Genomic DNA, 19,422 nt, shown 5'->3' with positions numbered 1-19,422 from the left:
TTAAGGATAAATATTACAGCTTTGTAAGCAGACTTGTAATATGAATTAATGTAATGTGATAAATGATCGATATAATTAACAACTCGTGTGACTCGTTCAAGTAAATGCAGCGGGGTCCTTTCTCAAAGGCTGATGCAATTTATTTCTACTGTAAAACACCGTTTATTTTTTGGCTACAAGCAGCTTTTGTTAGTCATTAACATCTACCTATCGGTAAATTAGGGCCATATCTTGTTTGACGTTTTATCATAAACGACAAAACAAAACAAAAAAAACTCATCCATGTGTCAGGTCCGTCATTGTTTAATAACGTCATCCGATGGCTTTTTGTAGTCCTATTACATGGGTTGTAGTTTTATGAAGTCTAACGTCCTGGAAAAGGTGGTTATCTGCTGCTTAGTTTATAACTAAATGCTGATGGCTTGAGTTTTAAACACACTGTGAACTGAAAAAAATATATAATATATAAAAGTAGATTTGTATTTGTTCATATATGGTTCTACTTTTATATGGTTCTACTTTTATCACACTGGGTTTATTTAATTTTGAGTTGCACCCATGTGCGGTTGACAAAGTAGCATACTGCTCATAAGAGAAAGAACAGTCAAAGCAGACGGGCCGTTATTGTTATTCTGAAAATAATTGAAAATTCTGATCAAACACATTTTGAATCTCTTTTTGTCATGTTCCTTACATCTGTGGTCATATGTTATGTTATCTCCCTGTTTTTATTTTTGAATTGCTTATTCTTTTATTATTATTTATTCTTTTGCATCATTTTATAGTTTGAATGTCGTTGATTTCTCGTAGATATTTTTCTGAACTTTATGGTCGTTTTGCATGATTTACAGTTATTTCAAATGTGGTCATTTTCAGCCTTGTTTTCGTTTTGAGTCTTTAGGTTACTTTGAATGTATTTTTACCCTTTTGCTCATCTTTTTGGTCAACTGATATGTTTCTGTGATCACTTTAAGACATTTTGTGATCATTTTCTGTCTTCTTGTTTTCATTTTCAGTATCTTCTATGGTCATTTTAAGTCTCTGTACCTGTTCTGCTTGTCTTTTAGTTGATTATCCCCAAGTGTTACATCTTTCATACATACGATCTTTCTCCATCGCACTACGCCCTTCAGTTCCGCCCAAAACGGAAATGACGCCGGCTCAGAAAATGGCGTCCGCAAAGCCTGGACTGCTCTGGCTTTTTACCCGTTTAATTTAGATCCGTATGTGGGGGGTATCTTCGTCTGGCCAGGGGACGACAACAATAATATGGCAGTGCACCGCTGCAAACCGCTTTCTTGATTCTGGAATCGAACCCGCAACTTCATGTCCGAAGGAGCCAGAGCTGCCTGGTCGAAGAGGGGTTGTGGGGATTCGCACCGCCGAGGTGAGGCGGCTGGATTTAGCAGCTAAGCTAAAAGCCCCCGGGTCGAGCAGGTGTCGGATCCCCTGTAGCTCCTGTCATTACCGCAGAGAATCGTGACAGTTAGCTCGGCGAGTCAAGAAGTTAGCTCCGAATAGATTTATCTGTGTTTATTATATTTCTCTTCAATAAATCCCCTAGATTCTTAGCTAACATCTTTGGCTTTACCTTTATTGGAGCTGAATGTGTACCGTTATGTGTAGCCTTTGTTTTGGGGCTTTGATATCAGCGTGAACCGTACTTTCTACTCGCTGTTTAAAAACAAAAAAACAAAAAATGAATTAAGGCGATACAGACTAGCCCACTATCCCGCCGGAGTGATGCTCATGTCGGTGTAAGCGTAGTTGAACACCACGAAGATGCGCCGCTAACCTTCTTTTGCCAACGTTAGCTTAGCTTTTAGCATTCCGGACGGACACAATAACACGTCTGTTTATAACAAGTCAATTATGCTATAAGTAAGTTAATCTACAGCCCAGCATGAGCCACTGAGGTCTTGTTACTAGTTGTGTAGAGCGTCTACCCGTTAATATCCTTTTCCATACACAGGTCTAGTCACTCATATCGTACTACAAAACTACATACAAGTTTTTGAGCGATTTAAAGACCGGACTGCTGTTAAATGTCCGCCGAGAAGAGATCACTCAGCCTCGGTTCACCTCTAGCTACTTAACTTGCACAGTTATTATTTCACACGTAGAAATGTTTTATTGATTAGATGGTCAGTTTGAGTAATCATAATCAAAAGTAGTCGAAGATTACTTGGCTGCCAGTTAGTTTTACAAATTTGTAGATCTTCTGGTTGTCATAAATGATTGCAAATGAAATATATTTGGTTTTTGCATGTATGCTTTCATAAAAAATGTTAATAAATAATTGTTAGGAACAGCTTTTAAATGTTTACCATGTTTGTCACAAGTGAAAATATGTAGTAAGTATCTTTTAAAAATAATGGACCTCTAAGGCACCTTTTTTGCCTCTTTTTCTGTCAGAGCCAGGGAAACACAAACACAGGAAATGCGAGCAGCCCCTTAGCACTCAGCTGTCAAAGCCTGTGATTGTTCGCCCGGGCTCTAAAAGGTACGACTTTCGTCCTTGCAGCACTGCAAACAAATAAACAAACACACAAACGCTTTTCCTGTCACTAATAGCCAAAATCCGGCTTCCTCCATCATCCCTTTCTCCTCCATCTGCTTCATTTCTATCCTCTGTATTTTAAGACATGATATGATGTGTGAAAGCCCTTGAGCAAGATACAGAATCCTTAACTTTAGCTGGGTTGTTAAACACACTTGACCAAACATTAGGTACAGTAATGAATTGATTCTAATATAACAGTCCCACACTAAATCCCCTTTCTTTACTCATGTTCAGTCGTGTTGAAACAGCAGCCATCTGACAAAATAGGCAACCATAAGATGCCAAGTTTTCCCTATCCCATTCATTGTACACATATAATTCTTTACATTAATTAATATATTATTAATTAATATTATTTCATGGTTCTCTTTGTGTATTGCTTAAACATGCATGATTTTGTGCTTGGTTTCAATTAATTCTACTGACTTTACCTGCAGTCATCATGATTTTGTCTCTTGTAGTGAAAAACAACAACATGATAATTAAATTGTTGACATGGTCAAAATGGCAGAAAGTATGTGGACAGGAGACACCTGACTGTCAAAAATGGCATTCTCAGTTGGTCCACACACTTTTTTCCATGCAGTTGCAGATTGAAGCAGACGTTCTTGCTTTAATGTGGCCGTTGTGTTGGCTTTGTCGTCCAGGTGATTGACGGTCAGAAAAAGGGATATTGTTAGCATCTTCTGGACACAAGGGGCACTGTCCTCTGATTGGCTCGGACAACCCCCTCTGACATGCCCGTGGCCAATCAGAGGTGAGTGTACTGTGTATATGAGTGTGTGCAGATGATGATGTGTGTTTCTGTGTTTTTTTTCTTTCTCTACGTTTTAATGTGTGTTTTCATGCTGGACCCATCAACTGGACTGTGTTGCAGTGGGTTTTTCCACCGCTGTGTTGGTGCACCTTATGTTTGGCTGTGAAAGAGTAACAGCTTGTTAGGATGCAGCAGTTGAAATGCTAAGTGTCCTATTGAATGGCCTTCCAGCCCCAGAGTCATTGTTTTCCAGCAGTACTCTCACACAAAACTAGGATGGACTTGACATCTTGATGCATGCTGAATTAATTCTTTATGCTCGAACCAACTATATATGCTCATACTTGCTCTTTCCTCTCCTCCACCCCCTCAGGTGTGTTATGTCGGGGGCGGATGTGGAGGTGTACCTGTCACAGGTACACGATGGGAGTGTGTCGTCGGGCTTCCGGGCGCTGTATGAGGAGCGTCTGCTGCTGGATGTCACACTGTTGATAGAGGAGCACCACTTCCAGGTACATACAGCGATTAGCCACAACATAAAAAGAGAGGTGAAGAGAATACAATTTTAAATGTAGCCCTAATCTGGAAAAAAAAAAGATAGTTTAAGCCTAATTTATAGTTGTGCGTCACTTCTATGGCATAACCCAAAGTACACCTCCCCAGAAATGTGGCAATGTAGAGGTTAACAGTTGTGATTGGTCCGAAATCCATTACCTTGTTCACGTGCCTCTGTGGCCGAACAATAGGAATGGGCGATATGGGCTTAAAAATGTGTAGTATTCGTAGTATAAACCAAGTTTTATTTATGGCCTGTTTAGTCTCTTCAAACTCTCATCAAATTTATGGTAGAAACTACAAAATAAGACTGGAATCGTGAAGGGTTGCAGTCTCTTTACAGTCAACACAGAAATCCAGCGGAATTGATTTATAGTTCACAGATCTGTGTCTCCATTACTGGACTAACTTAAAAATGGTAGATGAAGGGACCTCTATTGGGTCCTCTATTGGGTCACCCTTACCCTCTGGGACTCTCCCATCTCTCCAGAGATCTACACATAAAACCTCTGGACTTAAATCCTACACTCCACCAGCTCCTCCCAGCACAGCATGCCTCCCTTCCTCTGTCCATCCTTCTACATTTTCTCTGTCCTTTGTTCTCCCCCTCTTCACTGAGGTGTAGCACTGCCATTCCTGACATACAAGGTCACTCCACTCGATAAAGATCAATAGGCAAAAAGACACTATAAAGCTTTGGCTAACATTGGTGCATTGTCTTGTGTGTAAATGTCTAATTTGTGTTTTTATATATCCAGGCCCACAAGGCACTTCTGGCCACCCAGAGCGACTACTTCCGGGTAATGTTCACAGCCGACATGAGGGAGAGGGACCAGGATAAGATACACATGAAGGGACTGACAGCTGCTGGGTTCGGCCACATTCTCAGATTCATGTACTATGGCTCACTGGAGCTCAGCATGCCCACTGTCCAGGAGATCCTGCAGGTAGCACACTCGTGATTACTTGTTCACTGTTGGTTCACTTCTTTATTTAAGCGCAGTGTTGATGGTTTGTTCTCTTCCTGACCTTCCAGGCAGCCATGTACGTCCAGCTGACTGAGGCAGTGGAGTTCTGCTGCTCATTCTTGCTTGCCAAGATCTGCCTGGAAAACTGTGCTGAGGTCATGCGCCTCCTGGAGGACTTCAGCGTGGGTGTGGAGGGCGTCCAGGAGCAGCTTGACAACTTCCTGCTCGACAACTTTGTTCCCCTCATGAGCCGATCTGACTTTCTGTCCTACCTCAGCCTCGAGAGACTGCAGGTCTGTTACGTTTGTACGGTTCATTTTCAGTAATCCAAAGTTCACTTGGGCGATACGAAATTTAAGTGCTCTCTCCTTCTCTTTGTGAACCAGGCCTACCTGAACAGTGATGCTCTGAGTCGTTTCCCAGAAATTGAGCTGTATGAAGCTGTTCAGGCATGGTTACGACACGACCGGCGGCGCTGGAGGCACACGGACACCATTGTACAGTCAATCCGCTTTTGTCTCATGACTCCCGCCAACATCTTCGAGAAAGTAAGTGCAAAGGCCCCATCTAACAACATTCTGTTGAGATATATATTATATACACACTCACGGCCACTTTGTTAGGTACACCTTGCTAGCAAGAGGTTGGACCCCCTTTTGCCTTCAGAACTATCTTAATTATTTGCGGCATACTTTCAACAAGGTGTTGGAAACATTCCTCAGATTTTGGTCCATATTGACATGACAGCATCACACAGTTGCTGCAGATTTGTCAGCTGCACATCTATGATGTGAATCTCCCGTTCCACCACATCCCAAAAGTGCTCAACTGGATTGAGATCTGGTGACTGTTGAGGCCATTGGAGTCCAGTGAACTCACTGTCATGTTCAAGAAACCAGTTTGAGATGATATGAGCTTTGTGACATGGTGCATTATCCTGCTGGAAGTAGCTGTCAAAAGATGGGTACACTGTGGTCATAAAGGGATGGATATGGTCAGCAACAACGCTCAAGTAGGCTGTGGCATTTAAACCATGCTCAGTTTGTACTAAGGGCCCAAAGTGTGCCAAGAAAATATCCCCCACACCATTACACCACCACCAGCAGCCTGAACCATTGATACAAGGCAGGATGGATCCATGCTTTCATGTTGTTTACGCCAAATTCTGACCCTACATCACACAGTGAATGTTGCAGCTGAAATTTAGACTCATCAGACCAGGCAATGTTTTTTCTAATCTTCTGTTCTGCAGCTTTGGTGAACCTGTGTGAACTGTAGTCTCAGTTTCCTGTTCTTAGCTGACAGGAGTGGCACCCGGTGTGGTCTTCTGCTGCTGTAGCCCATCTTCTTCAAGGTTGGACGTGTTGTGTGTTCAGAGATGGTATTCTGCATTCCCTGGTTGTAACCAGTGGTTATTTGAGCTACTGTTGCCTTTCTATCATCTCCAACCAGTCTGCACATTCTCGTCTGACCTCTCACATCAACAAGGTGTTTTCATCCACACAACTGCTGCTCACTGGATACATTCTCTTTTTTGGACCGTTCTCTGTAAACCCTAGAGATGGATATGCATTAAAATCCCAGTAGATGATCAGTTTCTGAAATCGAGACCAGCCCATCCTGTACCAACAACCATACCACATTCAAAGTCACTTAAATCCTTTCTTCCCCATTCTGATGCTCGGTTTGAACTTCAGCAAGTTGTCTTGATCACCTCTACATGAATAAATGCATTGAAATACAGCCATGTCATTGGCTGATTAGCTATTTGTGTAAACAAGCTCTTCATCTTTGACACTCTTTCTTGGATGTCTGCCATTGAGATGGTTACTGGTTCTTGTTCTGGGAGGCTGCTTGGGCACTGGTGTAGTGTGATGCCTCTCCTTCCCATATGTCCTTCCAGTATGCTTCCATCTCATCTCTTGGTGGGTTGTTATTCCACTGCCATTGAGAATACACCTTGGCTGGTTCAGTGGAGAACAACTTGTTTATTCTCCTGGCCTCTGCCTGCATGGTCCTTGTTTTTCCTCTGCTAGCCAACTAACTTTTCTCCGTTTTGCCTTTATCTTGGCCTCTAACCATATCTTCCATATCGGGTGCTGCCTGTTACGTGGAGAGCGGTACAATAATAAGTGTCAGGCAGGCAACAGTAAAGCATGGTGGAGGTTTCTTGCAGGTTCAGGGCTGCATTTCTGCAAGTGTAGTTAGGGATTTGGTGTCCTCAATGCCGAGAAATACAGACAGGTACTTATCCATCATGCAATACCATCAGGGAGGTGTATGATTTGTCCCAAATTTATTCTACATCATGACAAAGACCTAAAACATACAGCCAAGGTCATTAAGAATTAGCTTCAGTGTAAAGAACAACAACAAAATCCTGGAAGTGATGGCATGGCCCCCACAGAGCCCTGATCTCAACATCATGGAGTGTGTCTGGGATTATATGAAGAAACAGAAGGATTTGAGGAAGCCTGCATCCACAGAAAATCTGCGGTTAGTTCCCCAAGATGTCTGGAACAACCTACCAGTCGAGTTCCTCCAAAAACTGTGTACAATTGTAACTTAAATCTATTTGCCTTCAAGCTAAGGGTGGTCACACCGAATATTGATTTGATTTCGATTGCTCTTCTGTTCACACACTGCATTTTGTTAACTGATTGAAAATCAACTATTAACACTTTCATTTTTGAAATCATTCTTAGTTTACAGCTGCCTAAAACTTTTGCACAGCACTGCATATATGTAGTATGAGACGACCATTTTCATTCACATTTGGATTGACCACAGAGATTAGAGTCCAGACCTTAACCCCATTGAGAATTTTTGGGATGTGCTGGAGAGGGCTTCGTGCAGTGGTCAGACTCTCCCACCATCAACACAATATCTTCGTGAAAAATTAATGCAACACTGGATGGAAATAAATCTTGTAACAGCACAGAAGTTTATCGAGACAATGCCACAGCAATGCGTGTAAACAAAACTAAAGTTGGTCCAACAAAATATTTTTTTCTGGTGATACAGCGATGTGAAAAAGTGTTGGTCTCCTTCCTTATTTGTGTTTCAGATCATCAAACAAAAGATAACACAAGTAAACACAAATGCAGTCTTCAGATATTATTAATGGGGGAAAAAAAATCCAAACCTACATGACCCTGTGTGAAAAAAAAAATAACTGTGGTTTTTCCACACAAGTTCAGTATCTCTAGCCACACTGAGACCTGATTACTGCAACACCTGTTATCAATCAATTGTTGACCAAGTTTTTGTGTCAGACACTTTGTTTATTTGTTGAATACATAAAAAAAAATCCCTTGATAATGAAACCTACCAGTGAGTTGACCTTCCCTCTAGCGCCACCATCAGGGCAGACTTTTAAATAGAATGAATGTATTTTGTAAAGGTTTCATACAAATCTTCTCAAACTTACTGACAACATCAATGACCACAAGAGTATGGACCCCACTGGTTTTGGTGATGATATGACCTTTACCTCTAGCACCACCATCAGGTCAAACTTTCTATTAACACATTAAGAAGAACAAAATGCAAACCATTCTTTGAAGTAAGAATCAACCAGCAACTTCACTTCTGCAAATGTCCTCCTCAACCTGTCCGTGCTGCAGGACAGAGACAGCAGTCTGTCACTGAATGAGCTTCTCTGCCTGACTATGGTGTCATGTAGACATTCTTCATGACGGAACAGATGTTGTTCAAGGTCCATGTATCTACCACTGATGTCACAGACTCGAGCTCTGCCCTTACCACAGAGCCTGCCTTCTGTATCAGTTTGTCCAGCTGCAAGGTGTCGTTCTTTTTAGTCCTGCCTCCCCGGCACACCACAGCGGAGAGTAAGGCACTGGCAACTACAGTCTGGTAGAACATGTCCAGCACCTTCCGGCAGATATTAAACGGCATGTTGGCTGATCAGTCCAGTATGTGAACCAACTGTAGACCCAGATACTTATAGGTCTTAACCACCTCTACACACTCCCTGTTGATGTGTACAGGCTGCATACAGGGCCCGGAGCTGTGACAAGCTGTTTAGGGCTTAGTTGTCTGGTCATTTCATTCTTTTGACAACCAAGGAGTGCATAAACTGCTGTGTTTTCTTCACAGTCAGTGCATTTACATGCACTGCTTAATCGAGCTATGCTTGAAATTCGACTTCCTGAATGCGATTCTAGTTTACATGCAATCACATTATCTGGGTGTCTTAATTAAATAAGGAGAACTCCAATTTTAGTCAGAGTAATGTGTTTACATGCACTTAACTTCTCCAGTTGAAGCCGGATTAAGACAATAATTTCATGTACATGTAAACATACTGAGTGAAGTACCGTAAGAGAAAGGGCCCATATTTGTATTTTCTTAAAAAGAATGCATAAATGGTTTTGAATACACACGCACACCTTAAAGGAGCCTGCTAATCTTCATGACACAAACACTAAAACTTATCGTCGCTGTCCGATGAAAAACACGTATCTCCACTTTTGATGTTTTTGGCTTTCTACAGTATACAACATGTCTGTATTCTACCGTAGCAACTGACACGTTCGGTATCTATATGACCGATGGAGTGATGCCTAAGACGCAATCTATTTAAAACGTATCTCCATTGAAAGTCAGAAATGTTAGTCAAAAAGCATGTATCAAAAGCGGGTATGAAAAAAAGAAATTTGGAGATACGTGTTTTTCATCGGACAGCGACGTTATAATAAACATTTTACACATAGGTCTTATAATGGGGAAATGGCTGATTTTAATATTTAACACTAAAAATGACACATTTGACTTGACTTTTTATCTTAAGCAACAGTGACATTAAGTAATCAAACTGGCATTTAAAGGATTAAAATCCTAAACACGATTGAATTCTTGGCAGTTTTGTAAAGTGCTGAAGTGTTTTAAGAGATTTATGCAGAAAAAATATTAATCAGTCAAGTTTTTATTGCAGTCTCCACAAGCCCTTTATGTTAAAACACTTTTAAGACGAACTAGAACGCTCCATGAGGCTACAAATAACCCCTTAAAGATTTCCAGGTTTGCTGACATTGTCTTGAATCTTTCTCTCAGGTGAAGACATCCGAGTTCTACCGTTACTCCAGACAGCTGAGGCAGGAGGTCGACCAGGCACTCAGCTACTTCCATGATGTCAACCAGCAGCCTTTGGTGGAGACCCGCTCCAATCGTATCCGCTCGGTCCGTCCACAGACCGCTGTCTTCAGGGGAATGATCGGCCACAGCATGGTCAACAGCAAAATCCTGCTGCTGCAGCGTCCAAAGGTGCTGCTTGCTTTTTTTCGTAACTTTTTAAATGATAATACATTTTTCATGGAGCAGAGATAACTACATCATTTTGCAGCTTATGCTTATATCTTGACCAGAGTTCCTGAAAGTTGTGTAGTAGTGAATATGTTTTTGTTTTAATTTCTTTTAAATGTGAAGATTTGCTACTTTTTCTGGATAATAATCTAGATATGTAGCACAATTTCAACATGAGTTTTTATGCGAGAGGTTAAATAATATCTGAAGTTGCAGCTAGTCACCAAATGCTATTTTAGTATTAAGAAATCAAAAATGTATCGTAGTTCACGAACTCTAGTTGGAGTTTTTCCATCACTCTGTCAAGGATTTATGCCGTTATGCTTGTAGGTGTGGTGGGAGCTGGAGGGCCCTCAGGTGCCGCTGCGACCTGACTGCTTGGCTATTGTCAACAACTTTGCCTTCCTGTTGGGCGGAGAGGAGCTCGGGCCTGATGGGGAATTTCACGCTTCCTCCAAAGTCTACCGCTACGACCCTCGGCAGAACTCCTGGCTGCGCATGGCGGACATGTCTGTGCCCAGGTTAGATGAGCCTGATCGCTGAATACTGCTTATTGGAATCTAGATATCTATCTAAATCCATCAATTGAAATCTATTAAAGAATACAAATATGTAATTAAATACAATAAAAACAACTAAATAGACAACACAGCTTAATTACATTCACACAACTAATAATACAGTAATGTATCAGCTGTCTCCTCTCCATATGAACACATTCTAGTGGCACTAGTAACACACTATGTTAGCCTTGACAATTGGACACCGTTCATACCTTGAATTTACATCCAACCTGGAAAATAAGATTTTTTTTAAAAAAAATCACCTTTTAAAGGGGATATGGGATACCCATTTCAACATATCAATCAAGTACGGCACATTGAAGCCACAATACTCCATCTATTTGTACTTGGCTTGAACCCAGATCAACAACACCCCTGAAAAGTTTCTTTAATAAAGGTTTGATCAAGACGTTTATGAATGTTTGGTGAACTTGGTCCTGCTGTAGTACAGTTTATTGGTAGCTACACTACATATCTGTGGTACAGTTAACAGTCACAATAAGCAGATTTTCCAGTAATTTTCTGGATTTGGTGTAGAGATGCCAGAGCAACTTGCATGTCAGGACCACTTCATTGTAGATGTGTATCCAATGCTTGCCCGTGTACAAGGGAAGGAGTGGCGATCTGAAGCTGTGAAGGGACATGGCATTGTCACACATGGCTGAAAAAACTCTCACTAAAAGTGAGAATTGCATGCTATGTTCCCTTTAAGTATCTGTGTTCACACCTGGCATTAAAATACTTCTCCACATGCCTGTACGTTACAGCAGAGCTCAGTTGCTCAGTATGTAAATAAACAGCACCATCATGTGGTCAGTAGAATATAACTAATGCTGTCTCTTACGGATCTCTGCCTATGCTGAATCAGAACCATGAACAGCTGTTTGTTGTGTGTGCATCATGACTTGGGGAGATGACACATATTTTGGAACAAGCTGTGAAGTCTCTCTCTCACTGAAATGTATCGATGTGCCCTGACATCAGTTATTTTAAAACAAAGATTATAAGTGAACCCTGGAAGTTTCCATATTCATTATAATTTCTCTGCCGTGCTGTTTCAGCACTACTGCATCACTGAAACGTCTATTTCTCCTCTTGTGCACTGTCCTTAGATGTAGCCTCATACTACGTTTGTTGTCCCGATGAAAAAGCAAAGGCTGCCTATTGGCAATGTCAGTATGCACAACATGCAAGGAGCCAGTTGCTGGTACTTTTTCTGTTTTCATTGTTTTGCTGCTCCGTCCAGTGACCAGGGCGTCACTAGACAGACTACCTATCTTGGGCCAGGGACAGTGGTTAATTATCATTTGATTCTGATTGTCCATTATAGAGGTGTCAGATCCAAATATTTAGGTGGAATATAGGGCGATAATGATTGGCAGCGTCAGAGCATCAATGGAATATATGAATTTGTGTTCTTTTTCAGATTGTGTTCATTTCAAGTCGACTTTGCTGAAGGTCACAGGCTTTTCAGTCATTTTTACACATTCCTTCCCCCACGTTTCTTCTCTGCAGGTCAGAGTTTGCCGTGGGGGTCATTGGAAAGTTTATTTATGCTGTGGCTGGTCGCACGCGAGATGAGACCTTCTACTCCACAGAACGATACGACATCACAGAGGATCGCTGGGAGTTCGTGGACCCGTATCCTGTCAACAAGTATGGTCACGAAGGAACGGTGCTTAATGGTAAACTGTACATCACAGGCGGCATCACCTCCTCCTCCACCTCCAAACAGGTGTGTGTGTTTGACCCAGGACGTGAGGCAGGTGGTGGGGGCGGAGGAGGGAGCGCGGGCGGGTCGGACTCACACAGGACACGCAGCAGCCGTGGCCCACTGCTGCCCGGCACGCACACTAGCTGCTGGGAGAACAAATCAAAAATGAACTACGCGCGCTGCTTCCACAAGATGATCTCCCACAACGGGAAGTTGTACGTGTTTGGAGGCGTGTGTGTGATCCTGAGAGCGTCCTTTGAGTCACAGGGCTGCCCATCCACGGAGGTATACGACCCAGAGACGGACGAGTGGACCATCCTTGCTTCCATGCCCATTGGGCGCAGCGGCCATGGTGTGGCTGTGTTGGACAGGCAGATCATGGTGCTGGGTGGACTCTGTTACAACGGCCACTACAGTGACTCCATTCTCACTTTCGACCCAGACGAAAACAAGTGGAAGGAGGACGAATATCCCAGGATGCCTTGCAAACTGGATGGTCTGCAGGTGTGCAGTCTGCACTTCCCAGAATATGTGCTAGAGCACGTGAGACGCTGCAGCTGAGGTCTGTGGCCTCCTTTTATAGAAACGGAAATGCTCTGTTCCAGGACTTAAGTCTCTGATTGGGAGACTCAACTGACATGCAGGCTTTTAAAACTAGAGACCAGCACTTACTTAAAAGTGAGAAAAAGAGGGCTAGGAGCCATAGCTCTTCTTAACGAAGACAATGAAAGCGTGACGAGATGTCACATGAACATTTTCAGAATTAGCTTTCTCAGAAAATTAAGGGAAAAAAAAAGATTGTTGGGAGAAAAAAGGTTTCATTCTGCTGGTTTATGTTTGGGCTTTTTTCTGGTCTACTACTCACCAACTGTATTTAGGCTGTCCAGTCAGGCTTGCTGCAGAAACGCACTGGAAGCGTTGAATACTTGCTTTAACAGTAACATCCCACCAAACATCCACCAAACCTGTACCACAGATTTCAGTTTAGTTAAATTACTTAGCCTGCTGCCTCTGATTCCATATTTAATGACCTTTAATCGAGTAGTTAGTAAAAACTATTCCAAAAATGTCCTATAAGATATATAATGGCAAGAGGAAGCATACAATCAGTTATATAAACACTATATACTGTAGTGTGATTAATTTTCTAGCCTAAACACTGTAGACAAAGGACACCTTAAAATATACTAAAATATTAAGATGCTGCTTCAATCAGTGAAATTCGCTTCCAGTGTGTTCCAGCTTCCAGTCCTAATTTTGCACTTTGCTCCACCATAACATGCTCCTGTTTATTTTCGTCCTCCTCATCCTCCTGTCTCCCATACGTTAATTAGAGAACACTACACGGTACACCAAGGCTCCTTCTTCATCCGCTCGTGATGTGGATGATGATGTTCAAGGCTAGCACGGCAAAGCTCTAGAGTAGCAATTCTTTACTCACTCGCGTCGATAGTCCCTGCACTTTATTGGTTTCTTATTGTGTATAAACACACAGATTTAGCAGCTACCCAGCATCTCAAGTATTACAGTGGTCTGTAATGGTGGAGATTTTTATCAGTGTCTGAAATCAACTCTCCAGCTGACTAGAACAAAACAAACAAAAAAAATGCAGCAACTTCAGGCATTTGGAAAATGGACCTCAGGCAAGAACATTTTCGTACAGTAAAGAAACCAGTACAGGTGTACTGTGGAAAACCCAAGTATACAAGCAGTAAAAGGAAAAGGGGGTTCCAGAAGGGTAATTAGGGTCATTTTACCTACAAAAAAAAAAAATTAAATAAAATGTTTTTTTTGTTTAACATTCACAACTCCATACATCTAATTATGTCATTTAAAGGCGACCTTGCACAGCCTGAAAGACGGACCTGTCTTTCCTGTTTTTGTTTTTTTTGTTTTTGTTTTTTTTTGGTCAGGAGTCAAGAGACCTGCTTGACTAGTCAGATCATTTGGGCTGGCTTCGTGTGGTGATGGTCATAATCACTTGTGTCATCTAAGAAAAACTAAATCTGTTTTAAATCTGGTTGGAGGACTGTCCAGTTGCAAGCAAGGATTTTCGTTGAAACACAGCCCATTAGCCAAATCACCAAATCCCATCAGTACACAAAAAATGTTAAGTTAGCTAGTGTCTGGAAATGAGGTCCTATGATCTCTTCCCCATCATGAACAAATTCAGCAACTACTTTATTTACAATGTGAATAATCTAATTAAAATGTTTATGAAGATAACTAAAACTTAGCCTTAACTAAGTTGAGAGCTTATTAACTGTGGTGCTGAGTTAAAATATGAGTTTATAGAAAAGTTGGAACACTGTTAACACCTACACTCACTTGCCCAAAACATAAGGTACACTAGTGCATACTATCTAATACAAAAGTCCTGCAATTAACTCTGGGCTGCTCTTGATAAAAGTTTGAATAAAAGTGATTCTGTTCTTAATTCTTGCCCACTGACTACAATGTCAAAATAACAGGAACATGCATTTGGCTCTGTAGTGAGTTCCAGCTGAAATCCCACAATAAGTAAGAATGGAAAACATTTGTATAAGGTTTTGTCATTTCAAGCTAATCAAAACATGGTAAAGAAAAACACATTTTTTTTTTTTTATCTCTGCACACTCTCCTTGTTTGGATCACATTTAAAAACATTTGACTTTCTAAACAACTAGGCTCGGGCTGGGTATCAATACTGATTTTCTCAATTAAATTTTCTGATTTAATTCCAATTCACAAGTCCTTGATTTATCGCAGCACAGTGGTGGTGGTGGTTAGCACTACCAGATTGTTCCAGGTTTAAATCAGGTGTGTGGAGTTTCTATGTTCTCCTTGTGTCTGTGTGAGTGCTGCGACTTCCTCCCACCCTCCAAAGACATGCTCATCAGGTTCATTGGCGATTCTAAATTGACTCTAGGTGTGAGTGTGAATGGTCGTCTGTGTCTGAGGTTAGCCCTGTGATAGGCTGGTGACCTGTCCAGGGTGAACCCCACCTCTCACCCAATGACACCTGTGATAGGCTCCAGCCCCGGGATCCTCTAGAGGACAAGCAGTTATAGAAGATGACAATAAGAAATCCTCCTTCATTTGAAGAAATTTGAGTTTCAAAACAATTTTACTGAAAGTGATTTTCATAAAGTAATCTGTCATATGTTTTTGTTTTTGTCCTGCTCTCCGACGAAACATAATCAAAATCAAGATGAGCTTAGTTTTTATATTTTTTTTATTAAATATAGGGTTTAAAATACTTTGAAATCACTGCATTCTGATTTTATTTAGTATTTATACAGCATGTCAACCATTTGGAGACATGGTTGTATGTGATTTAAAGGTAGATTTGTTTTATTTACACAGAATTTACTACAATTATGTGGCTAAGCTCCTGTCAAAGGAAACGAACAGCAAAACACAGCTTTAAGCTCAGGCTATCCATAGCGTCACTTTCCTTTAGTCCTCTAATTTGAGCTCTGATTTTTCACCTGTTTTCATGGATTAAAAAAAAAGTCTGTGTCGGAAATCCACCTGCTCTTATGATCCAGTATGTAGTTACTAAGTTTCTGTGCCAAAATCAATAAAACTCTCATTGAGCAGAAGAGGAATTTTGCATTTTCCTCTGAAAGATAATTAAACTCTCGGAAGGCTTGTAGATGTTTGATGGTGTGAGAGGTTCTACACATTTCACATTTAGACTTGAAACCACAACCAGTGAAACGCAGTGTAACCAATCCTTGCAGCTGTGAATCAGTCGTAGGACAATTTCATGCCAGTGTTTTAATGATTTTTTATTTATTTATTTATTTATTCATTCATTTATGTTTTTATTCTTTTCTTTTTTGCCAATATGTTGGCTGCTCTTGTGTTTGGCAGTCAGCTGTGTTCATTTCAGACATTGAGAGGTCGTCAGAATTTATTCACATCTCAGTAGTCTTCTCCGTGCTCTGGGTCCAGCTCCGTCTTTTTATCATGTTTATTTTATAAAATTTTTTCATGAGCCAACTGTGAAAAGGGCTAGAGCACATACTAATGCTGTTCTCTCTGTTAGCTGTGTATTTAAGTTATTTATTTTTACTGAGGTGTTGCTCTTCACCAAGCTATGCAGTAACAGCTGTCGGATTATTTATTACAATGAAAATTTCTTTGTGGAATGCGCTGTTTTCAGATTGTTGCTCGTCTTGTCCTCGACCAGCTGTCCTCATGAATGGATGCTGTTCTTCCAATTTGCAGACCTGAAATGAGTGCGTGAACTCAGATAAAACTGTTGAAAATTATGCCTGCAGCTGCTTTACATTTTACCGTATGTGAATTCTCTTTGAGCATATTTTAAATTCAAGTGGATCAGATTTCACTGGAGTTAAAACCCTAGTTCATACTTCCTTCAGCCAGCAGTGTTTCAGCTGTCCACTTCCAAAGTTCTCCACTCCTTAGCTGCAGCTTTACAGCCGTCTCTTTTTAGGGGAAATCTTTCAACACCTTGTGTCAATGGTAGAAATCTTCTACCACAAACATGACAAGTTTTATAGACTTTATAATAGTTTGAAAGTCAACTTTTTTTTCTCAGTCAATTAATCGTGTAGTTAATGCAATGTCCAAGAATAGCCCAAAGTTTGCAAATTCATCATAAAGAGACAAACAACCAAATGACTACAAATCGAAACAACTACAGAGTTCAGAGTCAACAGAGTCTCTGTGTTTGAGAGTGACTTGATAATTATTTTCTCAGTCAATTGTGTAGTGAAAATGTAAGAAAATAGCCCCCGGTGATGCATTTAAAAGGTTTAAATCTAAAGAGAACCACTAAACAAACACATTTGAGAAACAGGAACCAGCAAATATTTGACATTTGTGCTCAAACTACTTGACTTGTTTCATTTGTATAAGGTTTTGTCATTTCTAGCTAATCAAAACATGTTAAACAGAAGCTGAATTTACAGAAGAAAACGACAACAATTATGCAAAGGACTACAATGTGCCGACATGGTTTGACCGAACATGAGAAGTTGTGTCAACTTGATAAATGTTTGGAAATTAACTTATTTTCTCAGTAGATTAATCATGTAATTAGTAAAATGTAAGAAAAAAAAAGGAGCAAACTTTTGCAATTTGAAAAGCAGGAACCAGCCAACCAGGAACCGGTTTTATCAGATTTCGACAAATCAAGCTAATCAAGTCCTTGTAAACAGATGCTAAACAACAATCAGTGACACTGAATAAAAAGAAAAAAATGATTTTTCAGTATCTATTTCCCTGAAGTTCCAACACTTTTATTAGTGAAATCTGCCAAATTTAGAATATTTCACAACACTTTTTTCTTTAAATACCTCCACACATGCAGGAAAACATGTATGCGTTCCTTACATGTCCTGCATGTTCACTGTATTCTGCAGCTGATATCATGAACATGTGCCACTACAGTCTGCTCACTGCTCCCCTTCCTCCCTCCTCCACCTCCTCCTCCTCTTATGTTGCCATTTGAAGAAGAAACTTGTAACCAGTTAAGTACTACTACTGTTTTTGAGGCACACCCAGTCATAGCGCAGCATCCTTTAGTCCACCAGTCTGTCAGTAGGATAACAGAATAGAGGATTAAAAAGAAAAACATACCTTGCTACAGCGACTGTATCTGAAAAAGAAAGTAAAAACAGATAAACATATCTTATAATCTGAGTAGAGAAACTCTTTGGAAACGATTTGTAACTTCTTTCCAGAAATAAATGTTCATATTGGTCAACTTTGAACTGCCCGTCTGTTTTTGCATCTATGTGTGTTTACTGTTTTTTAGTTCCTTTACGTACTTTTCACATTTTACTGCTCAGTGAAGTCTCTTGACATCTGCTCAACTGCATGATATTTTATCCCATTTCTGATACCATGTAATGTCTGCATTCAGTCTTAAGCCGTGTTCACACGTGACAAACCAGCTTTTTTTCTCTGGTTTCCCTTGGTGTCGTTCCTCTGTAAAGGTCAATCCATTGTGAAACAGCATCTAGTTGTAGACACTCAGTCAAAGAAGAGGTCCTTATACAAACATACAGTCAAGATCACAGTCTGTAATCCTTTTTAGCTCAGCACATTGCTCATATACATCATATATCAGCTCATCAGCACTGTCTCAACCTTAAATTATTAAATCAAATATTATGACATTAAAATTAACCAAAGCACTTTCACAATCACAAGATGATTTTCAGTTAACATACATATTTCATTCTTTCTTTCTCTCTCTCTCTCTTTATTAAAAAAAAAAGTCTTTCTGTTTCCACAATCCCCCCAAAGGCCATATGATTGACACATCAGTCCATCTACAGGACTAGCCTATTGACTGGTCTGCACAGTCATCCAGCTCTGGTTCGAAACTGTCCTGATGTCTGTGCTGGGGTGTGTGTGAGGCATGTTACTTCCTTCGGGCTAGAAGAAACTCCAGGTCCTAGTGGTGGAAGAGCTCTGGCTCCATGTCTGATGATAGTAGAAAGCTCGTTTTGCCTTCTCACCAGCATCTTTCTGTTAAACAGTCTTTCTGGTCCAAGGTTCTTCTCTAATGTGGGGAGTGTTGTTCTGATCTTTCTCCCCATTAACAGTTCTGTGTGTTATAATCTGATATTACTAGGTAGTTGTTTTTGTTGTGCTCACAGAGGTCAAGAGTTATTCTTCTCCATGGACGGTCAGGCAGAGGTGTAGAGATGAGTGGCTCTTTTGTTGGGCCCGCTTTTGCTCTCGGCATGACATCACTGTGTTCTTGAGTTCTGCAGAGAGTCCTGGCCACCAAACTGAAGATTTTGCTCTGTCTCTACACTTTGTTAGCCCCTGATGTCCATCGTGTATTTTCTGTAGGATGGAGACTCTCTGTGACAGTGGAATGGCGGCCCTGCTTCTACGTATGAGCAAACCATCAGCCTCTGATAGCTCATTTTTCACCTTCATGTATGCTCTGACGTCTGGCGTCTGCAGATACAGCTGTAGGCCTTGTGACATCATAAAAGGAAAGAACA

General features: G+C 40.8%; 1 protein-coding gene across 2 annotated transcripts; it reads left to right on the top strand.

The window, feature by feature from the left end:
• The first annotated feature begins 1,113 nt into the window (after positions 1-1,113).
• Positions 1,114-18,171, top strand: klhl15 (kelch-like family member 15). Of its 2 annotated transcripts, XM_047612285.1 has the most exons (10): positions 1,323-1,387; positions 2,416-2,503; positions 3,211-3,320; positions 3,694-3,832; positions 4,634-4,822; positions 4,912-5,136; positions 5,230-5,391; positions 9,920-10,129; positions 10,499-10,689; positions 12,247-18,171. In XM_047612285.1, the coding sequence occupies exons 3-10, from the start codon at positions 3,301-3,303 to the stop codon at positions 13,004-13,006; spliced, it is 1,896 nt and encodes a 631-aa protein (XP_047468241.1). In that variant the 5' UTR covers positions 1,323-1,387; positions 2,416-2,503; positions 3,211-3,300; the 3' UTR covers positions 13,007-18,171. The 2 variants fall into 2 exon arrangements, with proteins under 2 accessions (XP_047468240.1, XP_047468241.1); XM_047612284.1 differs by lacking the exon at positions 3,211-3,320 and having other exon boundaries at positions 1,114-1,387.
• Positions 18,172-19,422: the final 1,251 nt, after the last annotated feature.

The sequence above is a fragment of the Mugil cephalus genome, chromosome 18, assembly GCF_022458985.1.
Source record: "Mugil cephalus isolate CIBA_MC_2020 chromosome 18, CIBA_Mcephalus_1.1, whole genome shotgun sequence".
In the NCBI taxonomy this organism is placed as follows: domain Eukaryota; kingdom Metazoa; phylum Chordata; class Actinopteri; order Mugiliformes; family Mugilidae; genus Mugil; species Mugil cephalus.
The sequence above is the reverse complement of the archived record's forward strand: the minus strand, read 5'-3'. Positions and strand labels throughout refer to the sequence as shown.

Bases quoted from the DNA above. Each gene is read 5' to 3' on its own strand.
- klhl15 (XM_047612284.1), top strand. From the start codon at position 1,327: ATGTCCGAAGGAGCCAGAGCTGCCTGGTCGAAGAGGGGTTGTGGGGAT. The intron at 1,388-2,415 runs GTGAGGCGGCTG...TTTTTCTGTCAG, and splicing joins TGGGGATTCGCACCGCCGAG to AGCCAGGGAAACACAAACAC. The intron at 5,392-9,919 runs GTAAGTGCAAAG...TCTTTCTCTCAG, and splicing joins CCGCCAACATCTTCGAGAAA to GTGAAGACATCCGAGTTCTA.